General features: G+C 36.3%; 4 protein-coding genes across 4 annotated transcripts; 1 reads left to right on the top strand and 3 right to left on the bottom strand.

Annotated features, from left to right (window-relative positions):
* Positions 1–6,142, top strand: LOC129892254 (dihydrolipoyllysine-residue succinyltransferase component of 2-oxoglutarate dehydrogenase complex 2, mitochondrial-like). Its single transcript, XM_055967817.1, has 15 exons — positions 1–160; positions 276–348; positions 441–515; positions 1,038–1,098; positions 1,180–1,207; positions 2,443–2,510; positions 3,477–3,551; positions 3,652–3,707; positions 3,804–3,848; positions 3,962–4,225; positions 4,332–4,426; positions 4,846–4,936; positions 5,017–5,127; positions 5,386–5,580; positions 5,664–6,142. Exons 2-15 carry the CDS (start codon positions 298–300, stop codon positions 5,853–5,855), a joined length of 1,407 nt encoding a protein of 468 aa, XP_055823792.1. The 5' UTR covers positions 1–160; positions 276–297; the 3' UTR covers positions 5,856–6,142.
* Positions 6,143–7,078: 936 nt separating this feature from the next.
* LOC129891945 (glycine-rich protein 5-like) lies at positions 7,079–7,769 on the bottom strand. The gene is made up of 3 exons (XM_055967443.1): positions 7,763–7,769; positions 7,348–7,623; positions 7,079–7,272 (listed from the first exon to the last, which is right to left on the bottom strand). Exons 1-3 carry the CDS (start codon positions 7,767–7,769, stop codon positions 7,109–7,111), a joined length of 447 nt encoding a protein of 148 aa, XP_055823418.1. The 3' UTR covers positions 7,079–7,108.
* A 3,715-nt stretch (positions 7,770–11,484) lies between these two features.
* Positions 11,485–12,090, bottom strand: LOC129891781 (glycine-rich protein 23-like). Its single transcript, XM_055967266.1, has one exon. The coding sequence runs from the start codon at positions 12,088–12,090 to the stop codon at positions 11,485–11,487; it is 606 nt and encodes a 201-aa protein (XP_055823241.1).
* Positions 12,091–12,601: 511 nt separating this feature from the next.
* LOC129891944 (imidazole glycerol phosphate synthase hisHF, chloroplastic) lies at positions 12,602–20,263 on the bottom strand. The gene is made up of 19 exons (XM_055967442.1): positions 20,017–20,263; positions 19,781–19,863; positions 19,056–19,150; positions 18,507–18,610; positions 17,853–18,022; positions 17,619–17,733; positions 17,076–17,131; positions 16,951–16,989; positions 16,762–16,860; positions 15,983–16,045; positions 15,838–15,900; positions 15,667–15,749; positions 15,398–15,506; positions 15,238–15,291; positions 14,867–14,954; positions 14,649–14,686; positions 14,391–14,496; positions 13,508–13,674; positions 12,602–12,895 (listed from the first exon to the last, which is right to left on the bottom strand). The coding sequence occupies exons 1-19, from the start codon at positions 20,195–20,197 to the stop codon at positions 12,836–12,838; spliced, it is 1,773 nt and encodes a 590-aa protein (XP_055823417.1). The 5' UTR covers positions 20,198–20,263; the 3' UTR covers positions 12,602–12,835.
* Positions 20,264–20,924: the final 661 nt, after the last annotated feature.

Below are 20,924 nucleotides of genomic sequence, written 5' to 3'. Positions count from 1 at the left end.
TTGGGGGACAAATTGACAGGTTCGAATTGCATTTTCCATCTTTCGCCGAGTAGTAATAAAGGAAGCAAAAAGCAGCTGTTAGAACAACTTCTTGGGCGAATTTTCAATCGGCGCCTTCTTCTCCAACCCTACCATCTCTTCAAATTTCAATTTTCTTCAGGTCAAAAATCTTCCTTCTCACTCTTCATTTTTTTCTGCCTTTTGCATGTTACGCAAGATCTGTTTACAGTATTCGTAGTCGTGTTTTTTGATTTTTTGTTGTATTGATTTCACAGTTCTAAGTGATCGAGAGCTGCGATGTTAGGTGTTTTAAGGCGCAAAGTCATTTCTAGCGCCTCTTCTACTTCGGTATGAATCCTGATTTAGTTTTATTGCGTTTGTTTTTATATATAAATTGCATATTTAATGAGTTACTGGAATTATTGCTTTTGCTGGACCAGTGTGTAAGGAAATCTCTGCATACGGTTCGACCTGCAGTATCTAAATCTAGAATTCCATCTGCCGCAGCAGAAGAGGTAATGCCTATTTATGATTTATCCTCTTTTTTCTGTATTTGGAGTTTATTAGTATTACACAGCTAAATTGCTATTTTATGGTGGTGAATTTTTCGTTAAATTGATTTTGTAATATCTTTTGGCAAAAAGAAAAAGAAATTTTTCCCTTTTAGCTGAAGTTAACTTCATGGTAAGTTGTTAAGATTCGGTCATTTTTTGGATAAGTACATTATTTTTGTGCTCGACTAATTCCACGAGATACCTGCCACTTCCCACCAGTAACAAGTATCATGTAACTCTGTCCCAAGGATAGAATATAAGCTACTTTTTATAAGCTTATCCAAACAAGCACTTAGTAAGCTATTCAGATTCCATGACATACTGTCTATGGCAACCCTTTTGATACTTGACCAGTAAGACTCTTGTTTTTGTCCTCTGCCTCATCATATCGAACATGAACCTTCATGCTATTTGTCTTGCTGCTGTTTTTATTTCTAATCCCATTTAAAATGTTGTCGTGACATATTTTGAAAATGAGAACAGATATCATTGCTTACTAGACAATGTGGTCACGTGCGAAATTTCAATCAGCTTGTGCTGCCTGGTATGTGTAATTAATCTATGATGAGTCAGTGCATTTATGCTGGTGTCAGCTGTTATAATGAGCTTCTACTTCTTAATACAGGGTGCTCATCAAATTTGCGGCCAGAAAGGTTGGTATATATTATTGCTAAACACCTTTCATATTTTATTTGAATCTTAGAGCATGAATATTGCACAATGTCCTTTATTGAATAAGCCATTCTATTTTTCTCTGGCGAGGATAAAATCGGCAGAATTTTCCATTGCTTTGTAGTTTTTATATCTGCATTTCTCAGGGACCTAATCGGGGCTGTTGGATCTGCTTTGTATTTTCATTTCGTTGAATGAGTAACTAAAAGTTGAGATGCTCCAATTAATTACTCTGTGTTAAGAGTGCCAGTAGGTGCATGTCCTCAGAGGAGAAGGAGATAGTAGACCTCTGTTAATGAATGTACCTGTGATATAATGAATAGCTTGATTTTCAAAAGAGAAAACAAGTGAAATACTTGCACTATGATAGTAATTGTTGAATTTTGTTTGATTAGTTAGTTTGTTGTGCAAAACTTCATATATTTTGAAATTTTCTTGAAGCATTTGGGATGTCCTACGGTGATATCAATAGTGCCACTCATTTTATTTTATTTTGATGTGTAAATAATATATCGTATAAAATATTTGCTCTAAGCCAGTGTAATTGACGTAATTACAAGTTGTGCAAATCAGGTATTGTGTCTAAAATATCATCTACATCTTGATCAAAATCTAGATTGCACCAAAAAGCATCAACAAAAAGCATCTAAATTTAAGGCACTGTATGTTTCTTCTTTTGCCTTAAAAATTCTGCTATTTCTTTTGATGAATGTCACGTTTTCCCCTATAACCAATTAAAAAGATTCCTAGCAACAATAGGCTAATGCAATTTGATTGGCTAACTGATAAAACACTTGAAGAAGTCTTGACATGAAGAAGATTATATTGAATCTCCATGCAAATTTGAGATGGAATAGCAATCAAAGATAATTAGTATATGTTAGCAATTTTAGTTGTTCTCTACTAATCAAGCCTAGATACTTCATTTTTGGTTGTCCTAATTTATAATATGTATTTACCCAATTTAAAGTGTTTAAGCGCTCGGGAATGTTCAGATACGTCAATTTTTACCTTGTTGTGATGCTTGGATTCATATAGCTGACCTAACTTGTTTGGCATTGAGGCATATTTGTTGTTGCATGTTTATTAGAAAAAATACGAGACTTGGTGATATATTCATTCTCCCTCTCTCTCTCTCTCTCTCTCTCTCTCTTTCTCTCTCTCAATCACACACACACAGAGCAATTGGTTATATGAATTAGTGCATTGCTTGCAGGGCTGTGACCAATCTTTGCTCAAGTCCAATACTACCAAATCGGAGCAGGCCTTTCTGCGCAAATAGTGGTATATTTTTGTAATAATTTATTAAGCTTGGCTGGAACGTCGATGCAAATGAAATTAGTCATGGACATGCTTACACTGAATATAATATTGTTCAAAAATGTTTCTTGGTCTCTTGGTATTGTTCCTGCAGTTGATCATGGTCCCATCACCTGTATTCTGTAGCACTTTGAACTTATAAATTATCAGTTAGATATTCCTAAATCACTTGTACCTTCTCTTCTAAATTGTTATCATCTTCACATAGTTTATTGAAGTTGCCCTTCCCTTTCCTCTTTTTTGGGATTGCAGTCTTATATAGAATTATATTATAGATACAAAAAAGTGTGACAGGTATCTTATGATTTCCTATTATTGTGCCAAATGATTGGCTGTTAGTTGTAGTCATTTGCAAATTTCTGTTTGGAAGTGGAAGAATTATATGCATTTTCTACCCAGAGGATATAGCTAGTTAACTCAATTTCAAAAAAATATAGCTAGTTCCAACTCCGTATAAAGTTCAGTATCATCTCTAGGATCAAGACTGCCATTATCATCAACATCGATGACATCAAGAAGGACCTATCCCATCATCTTCGCCTCATAGGAACTACGTGATCACTCCATGTTGCCTTCTCATTCAAGGGTCACAATGTCAATATGTCTCTATTCAATAAGTGCAAATCATTATTGTTAAAAGATTATATGATAAGATGCTAGTTCAATTAGTTTGATGACCCTATCTTATAGCTTAGAATCTGGTGGAGTAGAAGAAATTAAGAGTTAGTTGGAAATTGGCACTTGTTGCAGTTTAAACAACTTTGGATTTCTTAATGCATCATGCAATAATTTATTGACAGCTTCCATTTATATTTTAAATGTTTTTCATTTGCTTTCTCCTTTTCTCTGCCATTCCTTTTCCCTTATTCTGTATTGCTACAGTTACTCACATTTTTTTCTTTTATTTGCCTGTCAATAATTGTAATGAAGGTGATACCGTTGACGCTGTTGTTCCATATATGGGTGAATCCATAAGTGATGGGACACTGGCCACGTTCCTTAAGAGTATGTCTTTATTGATATAGTCTCTGATCTATCTTATATGCATTAGTATACATTGAGTCTCTGTACTTACTCTCTTTCATCTTTCCTTCTATATGGACAGATGTTGGTGACAGAGTAGAAGCTGATGAACCAATTGCTCTGATTGAAACAGATAAGGTATCTAGCCTCTAATGTTAGTTGATTTTGATCACCTTATCCCAGGTCTCTCTGGAGATTAATGGCGCTTATATTTGAATGGTCTTTATTTGACAGGTAACAATTGATGTTACCAGTCCTGAAACTGGTGTAATCCAAAAGGTAAGAACATCTTTGGCACTGGAACTCTGCTTTGCACAACCTCCCACCACCTAGTTTATTACATTTTTGTTTTGTGATCAACAACTTCTGAATCTGTTTTTGAATATCTGTAGTTTGTAGCCAAGGAAGGGGACACTGTCGAACCAGGCAATAAAGTTGCTATCATTTCAAAGTCTGGTGAGGGTGTGGAACATGTTGCTCCATCTGAGAAGCCCTCTGAGAAAGTAGCTTCTCCAGCTGAGGATAAGAAAGAGGAAAAGGCAAAACCTCAAGTTGAAACAACTCCCGTCAAGGAGAAGCCTAAGGGAAGTTCACCTCCACCCCCTAAACGCTCTCCTACAGAGCTCCAACTTCCTCCCAAAGAACGGGAAAGACGAGTGAGTCAATAGCTAATGCTGTTGTAATCTCATTTTCATGGTACTACTCGTTTATGTATCATGGCAATTACTGTGTGTTAACTTTTATAATCTTTTTTGATGACAGGTTCCCATGACCAGGCTTAGAAAAAGAGTTGCCACTCGTTTGAAAGATTCTCAGAACACATTTGCTTTACTGACGACATTCAATGAAGTTGATATGTAAGTTTGGATTGATTTTGTATAAGACACTATCTTTTTGTGCTAATATTTCTGCACGTACGTTTAGAGAAACAGAAAATTGATCTAGTTTGATTTTGGAAGATCTAAATCTTCATGTTAGTTTTTATCTTATAGATTTTCATATTAAGTGCCTTGTATGAATGAAAAAGTAAGTTCTTAAACAGAAACCTGGAATTTAAGGTTATAAACTTCAGTTACCTTTTCCAATTTATTTTCCTAGAAGCAGATTGGTCTCTGTTCTGATCTAGGAGGGGTGTGGGCATTTATCATATGTGATGTAGTAGTATTTGTTTTGCATACTATTATCAAGTTAAGAGGCTGATACGTTTGGATTCTTCTAGTGGCGGATTTAGATTGACCTTATGTTGTATTTCTTTCTTCATTGTTGTTCTCTTTAGGACAAATTTGATGAAGCTCCGCTCTGATTACAAAGATGCCTTTGTTGAAAAGCATGGAGTGAAGTTAGGATTCATGTCCGGATTTGTCAAAGTACGAAGAGGAAGACTAATTTCTGTTTGTTTTTATATATTCGTTGTCAAATTCTGGCCTAAAATGTTTATAAATTTCAGGCAGCAGTTAGCGCACTCCAGAATCAGCCAATAGTTAATGCAGTTATCGATGGCGATGACATCATATATAGGGATTATATAGACATCAGTATTGCTGTTGGTACATCAAAGGCAAGCTAGCTCTTTCTTTGCCTCAAAAAGTTTCAGATTACATGGGCACGTCTTGCATCATTCCTAATCAGTCTCAATTTGTCCTTCAAACTCTCTTTTATATGGAATCTGCTTTTTGAGTTTTTGGCAATGTTTTTATAGATGTTTAAAGTAAAAATGAGAACTGCAAGTGTTTTCATAGATGTTGACAGTAAAATGAGAAGTGCAAGAGAGAGACTTCAGGCATGATATGAAGTATTCTTTTTTCTCCTTGCTCAGGGTCTTGTTGTTCCGGTTATCCGCAATGCTGAGCAGATGAATTTTGCTGAGATAGAAAAGACAATTAACACCCTTGCTAAGAGGGCAAATGATGGAAGCATATCTATTGATGAAATGGCTGGAGGGTCATTCACCATTTCAAATGGTGGAGTGTATGGAAGTCTTATCAGTACCCCTATCATAAATCCTCCCCAGGTATGTATCGTTGGAAGTGATTGCAATTACCTTGTAGTTGTAGAGCTATGTCACCATCTAAAATTTACTGCTTGATTTTGTAGTCGGCTATCTTGGGAATGCATTCAATAGTCAGTCGCCCAATGGTCGTCGGAGGTAATATTGTCCCAAGACCGATGATGTACATTGCTCTGACATACGATCATAGGCTGATCGATGGAAGAGAGGCAGTGTTCTTCTTGAGAAGAATTAAGGATGTGGTGGAAGATCCCCGTCGCTTACTCCTTGATGTTTAAGATGGGAAACAACATCTGGCTTTTGATTTTGATCCTTCGGGGGTATACCTGAGTGTACACTCAAACATAGAACCAGAATAAATGGCAAAATCAGAGTTTTGTTGGCCTTAGGTGTTGCTTTGGTCCTCTGATTATTGCAGCCACAGCTATATTTGAGATTTGCAGATGTAGAGAGCCATAAAGATTTTGCCTTCCTTCCCCACTCACCCTTTTGCACAACTATATATACTTTGCATAATGTTTATTTCTCGTTTCAATATATTAAACCATATTAAACCATCTTTGAATTGGGATTCTTGCATTTCTGCCCTGCAGCCTTTTGGCTTTAGTATTTTCTTCTGGAGTGGAGCTTATACACGTTTGAAAAAATTCATCCTTTGTTGGTCCTCATTATTTTAAAGACTGATTAAACTGCAATCATCTGCTTCTTTTTTATGTTGTGGTGGTGATGGGAATAGCATATGTTCTTATTAAGGATTTTAAAAAAAAAAAATGGGTGGGGAATTGAATTCTCACTGACAGGGTGAAAGTTCAGATAATCGGTTGAGATACTCATCTTATTAAGGGCCATGCCACAAGCCTTTCAATTTTTAATGGGGGTCCTTGTACTGCAACCCTATATAGGCAAATAACATTTTCACGGGTAAAAGTTGTTAATTTTTTGCATCGTAAGACTGTTTTGGTAGGCATGAATTCTATTGTTAGGAGCAAACATTAAAGATCAATTAATTTGAAGGGCAAATGGTACAATTAGATATAGACAATTGACTCTTCTAGGTTCTGGCAAAATTACATGTAATTTAGCTATGCTTTTCACTGTGTATTAAAGTTTAAGTAGGCATGGAATTTTATAAAAGTAGGTAGACATGACATTTGAAACTTGTGAATATAAACGTGGGCTTAATATGTGCAAAACCAAGAGGGCAGACAATGGAAGGAAAAAAAAAAACTCACGTACTACTACTAATTATTTTGTAGTAATAATATGTATGAGAGAAAAATTTTAATTCTAATATGTGCAAAACCAAGAAGCCATTACAAATTAAAGTGGAGTTAAGAAGATGAAATTTTTTATATTGCCAATTGGAGAGACAAAGTACACTACATCTCAACTCAATAAATCTCCTAAAGGATTAAAGATAAAACAGAAAAATTAGAACGAAAAGAAAAATAGAAGCATGCATGAGTAGTACTCCATGCTTTAAATGACTTGTACTCGTGTTCATGCTATTTCAAGTTTTCAACTCCTCCAATCAGATTCCACTGCCACCATTCTCTCCGCCACCACCTCCATTGCCTCCGTTACCGCCTAAACCCCATCCCTGGCCACAACCGTAGCCAAATCCTGCACCATGTCCTCCATCACCACCATTCTCCCCGCCTCCGCCATCGCCACCACCGTTCCAGCCGTCGGAACCTAACCCCTGGCCGCTAACATAGCCGAATCCAATTCCTGCGCCATGTCCTCCATTCTCTCCGCCTCCTCCACCACCACCGCCGTTACCACCTAAACCCGATCCCTGGCCACCACCGTAGCCAAATCCAAACCCTGCACCTACACCACTAAAACCACCACCTCCACCACCGCCGCCGCCGCCACTACTACCACCAGCTCCTCCAATAATTTGACCAAATCCTACGCCATTTTCAACAGGGATCTCAAAGACTGTAGCTACTGCATCTCCCTGGAGTTTTCTAGCTGACGTGTCACGTGCAAATACTCTCAAAAGAATTAGAAAAATAAATGCCTTCGAATATTGTGTTGACACTGCATGAAAATTATATAAGTTTTTATTTTGATGAGATTATTAAATAATGTGAATTATCTGTCACAATACGTTAAATTAAATAAATAAATAATATAAAACATTTACACATATTAAAAAAAAACGTTGAAGAATTCTTACTTTTCATTCTTGATGTTTGTATTTGTGTTGAAGAGATAAAGTGATTTTACAAAATATAAATATACACAGCGCCAAGAGTTATATTATATATTTATATATATAGTAGAGATATAATATAGCTGAATATAATTAAATTCTCGATAATTAATGTGAGAACCAAAACGGAACATAAGTATTATATTTGTAACAGTAGTATTTAATGGGTGAAAAATTATTCACAGCTTAATTAAAAACCTCTTGAGTTTCTAGGTTGACCAAATCTAAATATTATTACAAGATATAAATATTTTTTACGTTGACACACAGATGTAAATTCAGAAAATAACATAATTTGGTCTAGTCAAGGGGACTGGTGGTGGAATGGAGAAGTGCAAGGGAAGGTGGAAGCAAAGAAAATGGCGTACGCGAAGTTGATAGAAAGCACGGATGAGGTGGAGAAGTGGACAAATAAGGAACTTTATAAGATAGCGAAGAAGGAGGCGAAGTCGGCTGTTTCGACGGCAAAAACGGCAGGAACGCCTTTATGCTGAACTAGAAGAAAAAGGTGGGGATAGGAAATTGTTCAAGCTAGCCAAGGCGGGGAGAGAAGAGAACGCGATGTGGATCAAGTGAAGTGCATTAAGGACGAGCATGGAAAAGTATTGGTAGAGGAGACTCTCATTAAACAGAGGTGGCAGTCATACTTCCATAAACTCTTGAATGACGTAGGGGACAGAGACTTTGTGTTGGGAGATTTGGAACATACAGGGAGGCGTCGCAATTTTGGATATTGCAGGAGTATTAAGGTCGAAGAGGTTGAGGGTGTTGTTCGTAGGATGCGCTGGGGAAGAGCAACCGGACCTGACGAGATTCCTGGGGAATTTTGGAAGAGCGCCAGCTCGGTAGGTTTGGAGTGGCTAACTAGGTTATTTAATGTCATATTTAAAATGGCAATGATGCCCGAAGAATGGAGGTCGAGTGTAATGATCCCTCTAGACAAAAACAAAGGGGATATCTAGAGTTGCAACAACTATAGAGGTATCAAGTTACTAAGCACACTATGAAAGTGTGGGAAAGAGTGGTGGAGATGAGGGTGAGGAGAGGCATGTCTATTTCAGAGAACCAGTTCGGATTTATGCCGGGACACTCAACTACAGAAGTCATTCATCTTATGAGGAGACTGGTGGAGCAATATAGGGAGAGGAAGAGGGACTTGCATATGGTATTCATCGACTTAGAAAAGACCTACGATAAAGTTCCAAGAGAGATACTATGGAAATGTTTGGAGGATAAAGATGTACCTGTGACATACATTAGGGTGATCAAGGACATGTATGAGGGAGCTAAAACCAGGGTAAGGACAGTAGGAGGGAACTCAGAGCATTTTCCAGTTGGGATGGGGTTGCATCAAGGATCAGCTCTTAGTCCATTTTTATTTGCCTTGGTGATGGATGCATTGACGCAACAAATTCAAGGTGAGGTGCCATGGTGTATGCTTTTCGCAGATGACATAGTCCTGATTGATGAGACTCGTAGTGGAGTTAATGCTAAGCTGGAGGATTGGAGACATACCTTGGAGTCTAAAGGGTTTAAGCTGAGTAGGACCAAGACAGAGTACTTAGAGTGCAAGTTCAGTGAGACATCTCAGAAGGTTGGCGTGGAAGTTAAGCTTGGTGCTCAAGCCATTCAAAAGAGAAGTAGTTTCAAGTATCTTAGGTCTATCATGCAAGGTGGATGAAATGGAGGCTCGCTTCTGGAGTGCTATGCGACAAGAAGGTGCCACCACAACTTAAGGGCAAGTTCTACAAAATGGTGGTTAGACCGGCTATGTTGTTGGGGTAGAGTGTTGGCCAGTTAAGATTTCTCACATTCAAAAGATGAAAGTTGCCGAGATGAGAATGTGGAGATGGATGTGTGGTCACACCAGGAGCGACAGGATTAGAAATGAGGCTATTCGGGATAAGGTAGAAGTGGCCTCGGTGGAAGACAAGATGCAGGAAATGCGACTGAGATGGTTTGGGCATGTGAAGAGGAGAGACACAGATGACCCAGTGAGGAGGTGTAAGAGGTTGGCCATGGATGGTTACAGAAGAGGTAGGGGTAGGCCGAAGAAGTATTGGGGAGAGGTGATTAGACAGGACATGGCTCAGTTACAGCTTACCAAGGACATGATATTAGATAGGAGGGTGTGGAGGACCCACATTAGGGTAGAAGACTAGTACATAGTCTCGTTATTCTTCCCTATTCGTAGGCGCATTAGCACATTACAATTCCTTGTACTCTCATTTCTGCTATTTCTGTTACTATTTATTACTTTCTGTACTTTTGATTACTCTATTTTATCTGTGACGCTGTCGTTATTTATTTTCCTATAGCGCTTTGAATTTCTTAACCTTATCTGACCCCCTTTTTATGCCTTTTTTTGAGCCGAGGGTCTCTCGGAAACAGTCGTTCTACCTTGGTAGGAGTAAGGTCTGCGTACACTCTACCCTCCCAGACCCCACGTTGTGGGATTTCACTGGATTGTTGTTGTTGTTGTAGTAACATAATTTGGTCTAGTCTAATATGTACTTTACAACATACTACTCCATAACATAAGGTTTAATATATACGTATATACATAATTTACATTTTATAATAAACGATTATTTACCTTAGGTAACAATATTTAAGGAGAAAGAGGATTTTTTTTTTCTTATTTTAATTACTTTTAGTCTAGTCCAACATGTACCACTTACCTCAATTTTCTTACAATCTAAATTCTTTAACAAAAGGTTGAATATTCCTATTTGAGGATATAAGATGCAATTAATTGGTTAGTTATACATATGAATTTAATTAGAAATTTATATCCTTTGCAACGCTAGAAGCTGAGCAAAGTCACAAAACTGATTAACTACGTTTGAGTATAGTTCAGACTTGGAGGTGGATATGTTGTATATGTCTGGCTTCTCTAGGCACCTTTGGAAAGTGAAAAATGAAAATCACTAGATATATTGCTAGTTGTTATATTTGGTGATTTAAATAAAGAGATTATAATTAGATATTGCATTCATCATCGGCGTATTTGAAATCTTTTGAAGACTTATTTTTTTATTGTAAAAGATTTTTAATTTGAGTTCGACTGACCAACTTTTCAAATGGTTCATTTTTCTCTCTTTCATTTGACATTCCTATCACATGTTGAAGGAATTAATTGACCATTAAACACCCAAAGCGCATAAGATTTTAATGTATATAACTGAAATCCAATTTGATATGTTATTTAAAATTGCAAAGTATATATTAAGTCTGTTTTGATTGAACTTTAAGAGGAAAAAAATATAGTCATAAATTAAGTAATATATGTCATGTACTTCCATTGATTTGATCTAGGAAATTGTTACTCCCTCCATTCCAAAATAATTGAATTGTTGGAAATTTTTTCCAATTTTACCCTTCATTAATTAAATTTCCTAGTTTGAGTTCTAAGAATGAATTAAATGAGTACTGAGAGTTAACATGGAGTTTGAAAAGACAAAAATAGAAAAACATGATTAATTTATGTCTTTTTTTTAAAAAAAAATATGTGTCATACTCTAACAATTCAATTATTTTGAAATTGAGGGAGTACTACATATACTTGTATACTTCATCTCTATTCTTTTATCCTTTTGATGATTTCATTTACTTGTACAATTAAATTGAACATACATAAATAACTGTGAATTCATTATTTTCATCAATAAAACTAGACAAACAAATTAATTAGGAATTCCCTTAAAACTTTGGCCACCACCAAAACCTTGCCCGCCCCCAAAGCCTACATTACCTATTCGACCACCAATGCCTCCACCTCCACCACCTCCCATAGATACCGAACCATCTCGGCCTATGCTTCCACCTATTCCGCCACCTCCACCACCACCAATTGATCCAACACCGGGTACACTTACTTCACCTCCAACACCAACACCTATTCCAAAATCTATGCCACCAGGACCAACATGTCCTCCACCACCACCTCCGCCTCCAAATGAGCCACTAACTCGTGAAACCTTGTTATTATTATAATTATCAGGAAAACCAAATCCTCCAATTCCACCTCCACCTCCAACTGAGTTTGTATCTTGTGGAATAGTATCATAATTATTGGAATAACTTACTCCATAACCTCCCATTGAGTCTCTAGCTTGTGGGACATTATTATTGTTATTGGGAAGATCTAATTCTTCTCCTCCAAATGAGCCTGTAACTTGTGAAACATTATTATTATAATTATCGGGAAAATCTAATCCGATAAGCTTTCGAGCATAAGTTGTGTACATCATAGTTCCCAAAATTATCATAATCAAGAAATTCGAAGACATATTTGTATGCAATACTTCTCTTAAATTGATCAAATCAATTTTGTGAGCTAGGAAATGTTTCGCTCTAAATCAGAGTGATCAATTTAGCTGCATACTGTGGTAATTAGTTTAACAAATTAATTTTATGAACATTTCGTAGCAAATAAATAATTTGTGGTTGTAACTTCTACAAAGTATATATATGCAACTCTAGATTAACAAAACGGAAATTTTTTCACTATTAATTGCTTTGTAACCTATGAAACAAAGTTTTTGTTGCATTAATTTAAAAGTTTTACAATGTAACAGACTACTTTCTTAAAGATGCATTAATGAACAATGTTGATTTCTAGGAGTTAAAAGAATTAAATCATGATCAAATAGGAAAATAATATCAGCTAAGAAAGTAGTAAACTTTGTTGCTCACTCTCAATGAAAGGTATTCATCTTTCTAAGTAAAACTTTCTGAATAACTAAGCCCTCTATGTCATAACCAACCACGATGATACTCAGAGCTATTAACCCACAGACATATCCAAGTAAAAACTGATATATTTGAGAGAGGGTACACAAATAATTTAACAGTACAATTTTACAATGATAACCTGCTCAAAATTGGCACGAGGTTACGAGTGCAAGACATTGAAAGAGACTTGTTCACAGCGACAAGATAAAAGAAACTGATATTCCGCGGTATAAACATCAAGTAACAAGGATTGGCAGAGGATATGACTGCACATCGAGTTGCTCCATAACAAAAATGTGGTTACTTTCTAACCTCTATGCCTTCCTTTGACAGGTGCTCTTTCACAGCTTGAATCGGAACCTGAAATTCAGGAGACAAATTATAAAACCTACATCAGTCAGAGATCCATATTATGTGTACGAATATTACAACAGGGAACTCAGTCAGAGATCCATATTATGTGTACGAATATTAAACAAATACTTCCCTCCCAAGAACTCTAGTTCAACCTTGTTTATGTTTATTTTACTCTCTCGTTAATGTGTGTGTGTGTGGGGGGGGGGTCTGGATGAAACATGAGGCTACCAATAGCTATGTTTAAAGCCACATATGTTACTGAAATACACACTTTCTAGAAGAAATATAAAGGCACTTTCAAGAGTGGTTAATTATGCTAACCAGCAGATATTACTTAGATCCATTTTAGAAGATATAAAAAGCCCCTTTATAGGTGAGGCTTTGCTCATTAACCGCAAACAGTAGGTATCTGATTTCTCTGAAGAGGTGCATGCTGTCAGCACTCAGCAGAAACACCGGCATCTACCTTTCATTGATTATCCAAAGATTCACGTGTTTTTCTCATCTAACTTCTGCCAATCAATCTCTTCTGTTATCGAGCTCACCGAAACTGAACATTGATCAACTTAAACGCACAAAAAGAAGGCATTGTTTAATATAATATAGTCATCTCACCTCCTTTCTATGGAAAATTCCAGCAGCAAGGGCAGCAGAAGCATTTGTTTCTCTGAAGACCTCTGTAAAGTGTTCAACAGCTCCAGCTCCACTGCTTGCAATCACAGGAATGCTTACAGCATCTGAAATCAACTTAATTAGGTCTATATCAAATCCCTTTCCTTGACCTGAAATGAAATAAGAAGAACAATAATTAGGCATTACATTATCCCAAGAATACATGAAATGGATAGTTGAAAGAGCCAAAAAGGAACCCACAGGTTGAATGACCAATCTGCTCTCCTAACAAGAAGTGAAAAACCACAAGATCGGAAGCTTTGGAGTAGAGCTAATGGGTGAACGAAAATTCTGTCCTAATAAGACAAAAAAATAAGCCATATCTAGAGTGGCCAATTATGCAAGTTTTGTATGGTTCCATTCACAAGTACCATGGATCACACCATGCAAGTTAAGAGCAGAAACAGCTGACCTTAAGTATTAGGAGAAGTAGATTAAAGGGAAAAAGAAAAATAATTTCACAGACAAAGGAAGGCATAATATAGCAAATACTCCTCCCATCCAATTTTACCATTTGTTAAGGAAAATTTTAATACAACGCAAGCAGTGAGTCCAAAGATGAAGCTAACTTCTAATACAACAAAAGCTAGTTTTGGGAATACTATATCGAAAACATCCCCCCGCCCCCCTCTTTTTTATGTTTTTGCTTTTAAAACAGTTCCCTTTTGGTGCAATGGTTACAATTTCTCGACATACAAAAGCAGAAAGGACATGTAAATCTTACTGTGGCAGTGTGGCTTGACAAATATTACAGCAGAAATACCAAACTATGCCATTGACCATCTTCAGACCCATGTAGGATAAAAATATGAATTCATGAACGTACCATCACAATCAATGCAGTTTAGCAGTATCTCCCCAGCTCCTAATTCCTCAACAGCTTTCGCAAGCTCATAAGCTCCAATAGGGCGGCCTTCTCTCCCACCACTCACCTTGAAACATAGAATTAAATTGAATTTCCGGGTGACATATAAAAACTATCAACCGTGAATAACAATCTTGATATTCCATGTGACACCAATAAGAGAATGAGATTAGAAGAATAATGGTTTGTAATTTATAACAAAAAAGAGTCACTGCCCACCGTGCACTGGTACCATGCATATTCTTCTCCATTTGGACCTGAAACCAGTAGACAGACTTCAGTCATTCATATTCCCTTCTTGCCCCCATTTTATCTTGGTCGAGTGATAATGTGATTTTAAGTCGTTCTTGGGCAAATGACTTCTCTTTCTATGAGGAAATACTGGATGTAGGTAAACTACTTAATTACTTTGGAAGAGAATATCTGAATGCAACTACCTGGGTTTCTCACTTTCACAGTCCTGAATTCCACGGTCTTGGGGTCCTTTACGTACACCCTTCGAGGATCAATGCTTACAACTACTGCCTACAATATCACAACACATCCAACCAATTACAACATTTTTCTTGCACAACTTGCCCACTAAATAATGAGTATGCTATTCATATATGAAAGCAAGCAGACAAGGAAAACCACTAATGGACTAATATGTCTAAGTCACTCTTCATCAGTGAAGACTGAAAAGAGAAGAAAACTGGAAACTAAGATATTCAACCTAGGATAGTGACACAACAAATGTGTTATCATTACTATCAGACATCACTATGTGAAAAAACTAGCATAAAGTTAAACATGGCCTCAAATCAACCTGATTTCCATAAACTCGGGAGATCTGCTCTAGACTGCTCTTTCCAGTTTTCACCTTCAAAGACAGTAAGTGAAATGAAAAAAAGATTGACCTACAAATATGGAAGCGTTTTTTGTTGAAAATAAACAGATCAACTTTCACATAAATGAGTATCACATACTCCAGATTTTAAGTATTCTTCCGCAGCATAAACGGCATCACTTCCAATAGAAATTTTGTCTGCTCCAGAACGAAAATATTCTGAAGCAACTTCCAAACTAGAGTAGTATCTGCGAAGTAAGTCTATATATCAACAAGTGAAGTTTGATCATCGTCTACATTCCCAAATTAACATTATTCAATTTTTCAACTCAGTTTTAGGCAACCAATTTGGAAGATTCAAAGCAAATGATTATTGATGTATGAGCAGGATAACAAATAGCCATAAACCTGCCATTTGCATCTTTGAAGTCTCTAATACCACCTCCAACGGTTAATGGCACAAAAACATTCTCTGATGCATACCTCAATACCTAAATGGAAAATCAAGTAGAACAAACAATCACAAACCATCCTCTTGATCGGGAACGATTAATCAGAATATTGAACTACAGAACACACCTGCAACATTGGCAGATCGCCCAAGGGGAAGTCTCGGAAAGCAGTAATATTTAAAAAGCTAACCTAAAACCACAGAAAGCAACTAATTAGTCTAGTATCAGGTTAGAGTAACATAGAGTTACATATAACTAATGCTAAGGTAAACCTCATCTGCCCCATCCTTGTAATACTGTCCAGCAAGATCCACTGGCTTGCCAAGGTTTCTCACCTTCAGGAAAGACAATCAGTTTCAAATGGAAAATTAGAATCAAGTAAGAAATCCACATGGCCTTTTAAAGAGTAGACGTCTTCAAAAATTATACTTTTAGTGTAAGGGAGATATAGTGGATAACGTAGATCAGCTGATGGAATTTATAGGTGTTTTAGGAATGTAACTGATACAGGTATACAAAAGCTTGTAAGGTTTTGAGTACCTCCTTGGTATCTTATCCCAAAAAAGAAGAATCAAGTATAACTAGCTAACAAGCTTCCTCATTATTTTCTATTGTTCCTTCTGTTTTCATTTAGATAACTTACAAGTATGAGTTTTGAACCACTTATTACAGAGCGCCACCAGGTCTGGTTGCCCAAAAACTTATAACTTTTTAGCTTCCGTTTTCTAACCTCAGAGCAATAGATTTGACAAAAAATAAGAACTAGCAAATTTTTTTCCCTTTTACAGCGGAAGAATACATTCCTTTAATTTTTTTGATAAAGAGGAATACCAAAAGGGTATTTTCCTCGTAATCATTTTTACATCTCTTGACGATCTCCTTTTCTAAATAAGTTCTGTTGGCTCTCAGTTTTATCTACTGTTTGTGATTTATAGTGTTCACTTTCAACTATCTGCAAACCAACTCTAACGTTGAACAGCTTAATAGATTAATTTGAACTGACAGAGCTCAAAAGGAGCTGATGGTTAAAGAATGACTAATGCTCACTTACCTCATTTTCTTTTGTATTCTCTCTAACATCATATTGGTCTCCTTTGGTTACAACCAGATCACCTTTATCATTTGTCCTCACATCAAGACATGCAATAACCTGAGTTGTCACAAAATTCACTAACTTCAGCATTACAAATAAATCAAAAATTCTGAGAATCAAATTACTACTAAGACGAATGTGACCTACCCGTTTTGCAAGCTTAGAGGCATTCCCTTGGACTAGCTTCTGTCTTGCGTGAAGCTTTCATGTGTCAGATTCTTTGAACAGTTAACTTGAGAAGTAAAGCATTAAGTCATAAGCATCATTAATACCTGTTTTCTCCCAGATTTTGGATTCAAGAACCTCCTCAATACAGAAAGGCCAACATCTGGAAACATTACTCCAACAGTTTAAGGAGATAGCAATTATAAGAAGACAAAAATTAAAGTTTAAGGGGTTACATATATATATTTTTGTTCATTTTTTGTGTGTGCGCGCGTGCACATGCTCTCTTTCTCTCTCTTTATATACAACTTTAATATTGTGTTTAACCATAAAGGTCAAAATTAAAGAGGGTTATTTTTGGGTTCTTCAAAGATGAAAAAACAAATTTAAGTATCAATGAACGACATGCAAAAGGTTAAAAGGGGCTATAATATTGTTAATGATATAAAAAAAATTGGCTATATCCTTAACAAATTCTCCAATGATGTTTGGAGGGCTGTGCTTACGTTATGATCAGTACCATGCCTTCTATGCTACATCATCAGATAAAACATAATTTTAGTTGATCAAACATAATTAGGTTAACAAGGATTTTGTCATAGTTGTTTCTTTTCTTTCATGCTTCAAAACATTTGAGGAAGTCACTGTACCACCACTCTTCTCAGGATGAAACTGAACTGCATGGACATTTCCCCTCTGAATGGATGCTATGAAATTGTCACCATACTTGCAGGTCGATGATATCCACTCTCTATTTTCATCTGACTAAATTAGGAGAAATTTTAGAATCAAGCTGCTTGCCAACGTACTAAATAAACTTAAAAAATTAGAAAAAAGAGGATGGAGTCACTATCGATATATATTTACTCAATGAGAAGTAGTACCGGCATTGCCCGATAAGAATGTACAAAATAGACATGTGACTTTCCAATGTCATCCAAAATTTGAGTATCTTTTGCTATTTCAAGTGCATTCCAGCCAATATGAGGTACTCTGATCCCTTTAGAAGAGTCAAAACGTCCAACTACTCCAGGAATCAAACCAAGACCCTTCACTGATAAACATGTTGGAAAGTCAGTTTCTCAGATGAAGAAGCTATATGTTAAAACAATGTATGAAATTGAGGGCAAGCAAATAGAAATATATTATTGGAGACTAACAATCACTTGAATTTGGAAGATGGATTATGCAATGAAAATTATCATCAAAATATACTTGCCACTGGAATGTGAAACTAAAGGACTCAATGTACGACATCAATAAGGTAACAATGTAAAGCTGGTGGACGGCGAAAAGTTCTTATAGCTACAACTGCAAGCCTTGGATCCTCATCCATGATAATATATTCAAAATATACAACCATTTTAAATACTAAAATGATCCTGTCTGCTATTGCAGCATACGTTAATCTCATAGTCCATAAGTTAAGCATCTTCTGCATGAGGTCCCTTTTTACAGTTAGATAAAAGCTACTTCACTAGAACTCAGTTAATATGAAATGTCTAAAGCCATAAATAAACTTAATGTTAGTTTGTGACCTGGTCCATTTTCTTCACTTGACTCAAAAAGTAGCTGCAGTCCAAGACAAATGCCTAGGAATGGGCGATCTTGCTCAATGTAAGCACAAAGTGCTTCAGCCATTCTGCAGAACAATTATCCCCACAATTTTCAGCGAAGTCAAAAAACATTATATGGAGCGAGAAAATAAAACAAGAACAAAATAGAGATGCACGAACTTTCTGTAGACATGCTCTTGTCTTTGCAAAACCTTTAACCAAAATAAATTAGTACAATGTATTTTCTAACTTGTCCTCCAAATATTTTGTTTGTGCGCCTTTATTAGTACCTTTTTGCGGAAAAAATCTTCAGTAAATACTAAGTACTAGTTGATCACTGGCAAACAAATACACGGTTTGTCTTTTACATGTATATGGAGCAAGAGGCTGTATTATCCCAAAGGACAGAACCATGCTTGAGTTATGAACTTCTCATATGGCGATAAAGTAATTTACTTGTTTATTTACAATGAGAAGTACTGCACAAATAAACAATTCCTTCCCTATGCGTTATATGGATGAGAACCATACCCCTTCTTGTTTAGCACATCCATGGCAGGAGCAAAAGCACCAACCCCAGGAAAAATGAGTCGTTTTGCTTTCGAAATGTCCTCTGGTGTTTGGACCTGGAAGACATTGAAAAAGAAAAGGTATGCGAAGAGCTTTATCCAAAAATAATAACAAAGGCACGCGAAGAGAGTAAACAAAACTGAAGATGCATGGCTACTTTCTCCCTTTTTGCTTTGGCATGCTCTTGTAATAAACTTTGCCCCCTCCCAACAACAAAAATAAACATAAGAATTACTCCATAATTCATCAGTTAAAACACAGATATTAAGGGGCATGCATATACTCAAATTCTCAAAGTACAGACACACTTGAGGTTGATATGACAAAGAACTAATTCTCGAAGTACAAACACTTAAAAGGTTGATATGACAAAGAGAAAATAACATTTTAAGGGGCAAAATATCCTGAAAAGCCATTCAATTGTAGGTCAACCAAAACTTTGGGAAACAACAAGCCGCGGTAATTTCAGTTCCACTACTTAATAAGAGTGCAAGCTTCATCTGTATGAACATAAGAGTACCGCTGAACTATGTTAATGATGTCCATATAGAAAACTTAATTTGGTGCCATGTATACATAATGCATTCATCTTTAACTTGCATTTCTCTTAATTTCCTACAAATACACCTCAATTTAAATACTCAAATTAGAAATAAAAGCCACAAAAGCAAAAGCGGAGAGAGTACATCTTTGATGTCGAAACCGAGATGTTTAATTGCATTCCTGAGACTTCGAACATTGCCAGCACCATAGTCAAGTAGAGTTACCACTGCAAAACAATTATAGCAACAAGCATTACAATCTCGTAAGCTGCGTATCATCAAATTAAGCCATCATTTTACATATAATTAACAGTGTATATGTGTTTTTTCTCATTGATTAATAGTACTCAACATGAAAAATAGAAAAGTGACAAACAGACCAGAATCATCGGCGCCGGCGGCGGAGGCGGAGGCGCGGACTGAGAAGCTTCTGGAAGATTTGTAATTCAGAGGCTTCGCATTAGGCTTGTAACGTAGACAACGAAGAGATTGAGAAGTGGAGGAATAGGAGGAAAACGACGTCGTCGTTGATGAAGCAGAAGTGAAACTCGCCGCCTCCATTTTCTCTTCTTCAAGCTTACTGGTTCACCAGTGTAATAAATTATGTAATTTTAATTTAGCTGGATTCAAGGAATGGCTATTTTTGACAATTTGACTGAATTTTAAATGCTAAAAAGTTATTTTTATAAATAATCAGTTGAGTGTTTGGATAAAAATATTTATACTGAAAATAAGTTGTTGATGTGTTTGGCAAATAAGTGTTGTTAAGCACTTATTTTGTATCAAAATGACTTAAATACCCCTAAAGTTATTAATACCATAATAAGTTGATTTAAAAAAAAATTAAACTCTAAAATTGATTTAAATCAAAAGTAATTTATATTGTAAAATCACTTCCACTATAAAATGTTTATTTAAGTTATTTTTTTATAAATACATGTTACTTAATGGGGTGCATGAGCTAAAAGAGAGACTTATTTTGGAATGAAGAGTTGTGTATTAAATATGAGAATATTAATTAAACCATTCTTCTTCCTCCAACAGATATATCCTATGTTAACGGTGATTAAGGGCACAGATTTGCTGTATTTCTTAACAAAGAAAAAGGGAAAAGCGACGCCGCCATGGCTGCAGACAACAGTTTGCTATTCAAAGCCTTAATCGGGGCGCCCTACCAAGATACGGATCGAATTTTTCTCAATACCATTATTAAACATAGCCCAGAAAGAAAGCAATCAATCATTATAGCCTCTTTACAACATCGACACCACAAAGAAAGGAGAAAGAA

This window comes from Solanum dulcamara, chromosome 6 (assembly GCF_947179165.1).
Source record: "Solanum dulcamara chromosome 6, daSolDulc1.2, whole genome shotgun sequence".
Taxonomy (NCBI): domain Eukaryota; kingdom Viridiplantae; phylum Streptophyta; class Magnoliopsida; order Solanales; family Solanaceae; genus Solanum; species Solanum dulcamara.
The sequence above is the reverse complement of the archived record's forward strand: the minus strand, read 5'-3'. Positions and strand labels throughout refer to the sequence as shown.

Bases quoted from the DNA above. Each gene is read 5' to 3' on its own strand.
- LOC129891945 (XM_055967443.1), bottom strand. The intron at 7,273-7,347 runs GTGGTGGAGGAG...GCCAGGGGTTAG, and splicing joins TTTAGGTGGTAACGGCGGTG to GTTCCGACGGCTGGAACGGT.
- LOC129891781 (XM_055967266.1), bottom strand. From the start codon at position 12,090: ATGTCTTCGAATTTCTTGATTATGATAATTTTGGGAACTATGATGTAC.
- LOC129891944 (XM_055967442.1), bottom strand. From the start codon at position 20,197: ATGGAGGCGGCGAGTTTCACTTCTGCTTCATCAACGACGACGTCGTTT. The intron at 19,151-19,780 runs GTACTCTCTCCG...AATGTCTTCCAG, and splicing joins TCGGTTTCGACATCAAAGAT to GTCCAAACACCAGAGGACAT. The intron at 14,497-14,648 runs GTGGGCAGTGAC...CTATGTTTCAAG, and splicing joins ATGCATGGTACCAGTGCACG to GTGAGTGGTGGGAGAGAAGG.
- LOC129892254 (XM_055967817.1), top strand. From the start codon at position 298: ATGTTAGGTGTTTTAAGGCGCAAAGTCATTTCTAGCGCCTCTTCTACT. The intron at 1,099-1,179 runs GTATGTGTAATT...TTCTTAATACAG, and splicing joins CAATCAGCTTGTGCTGCCTG to GGTGCTCATCAAATTTGCGG. The intron at 4,937-5,016 runs GTACGAAGAGGA...TATAAATTTCAG, and splicing joins TCATGTCCGGATTTGTCAAA to GCAGCAGTTAGCGCACTCCA.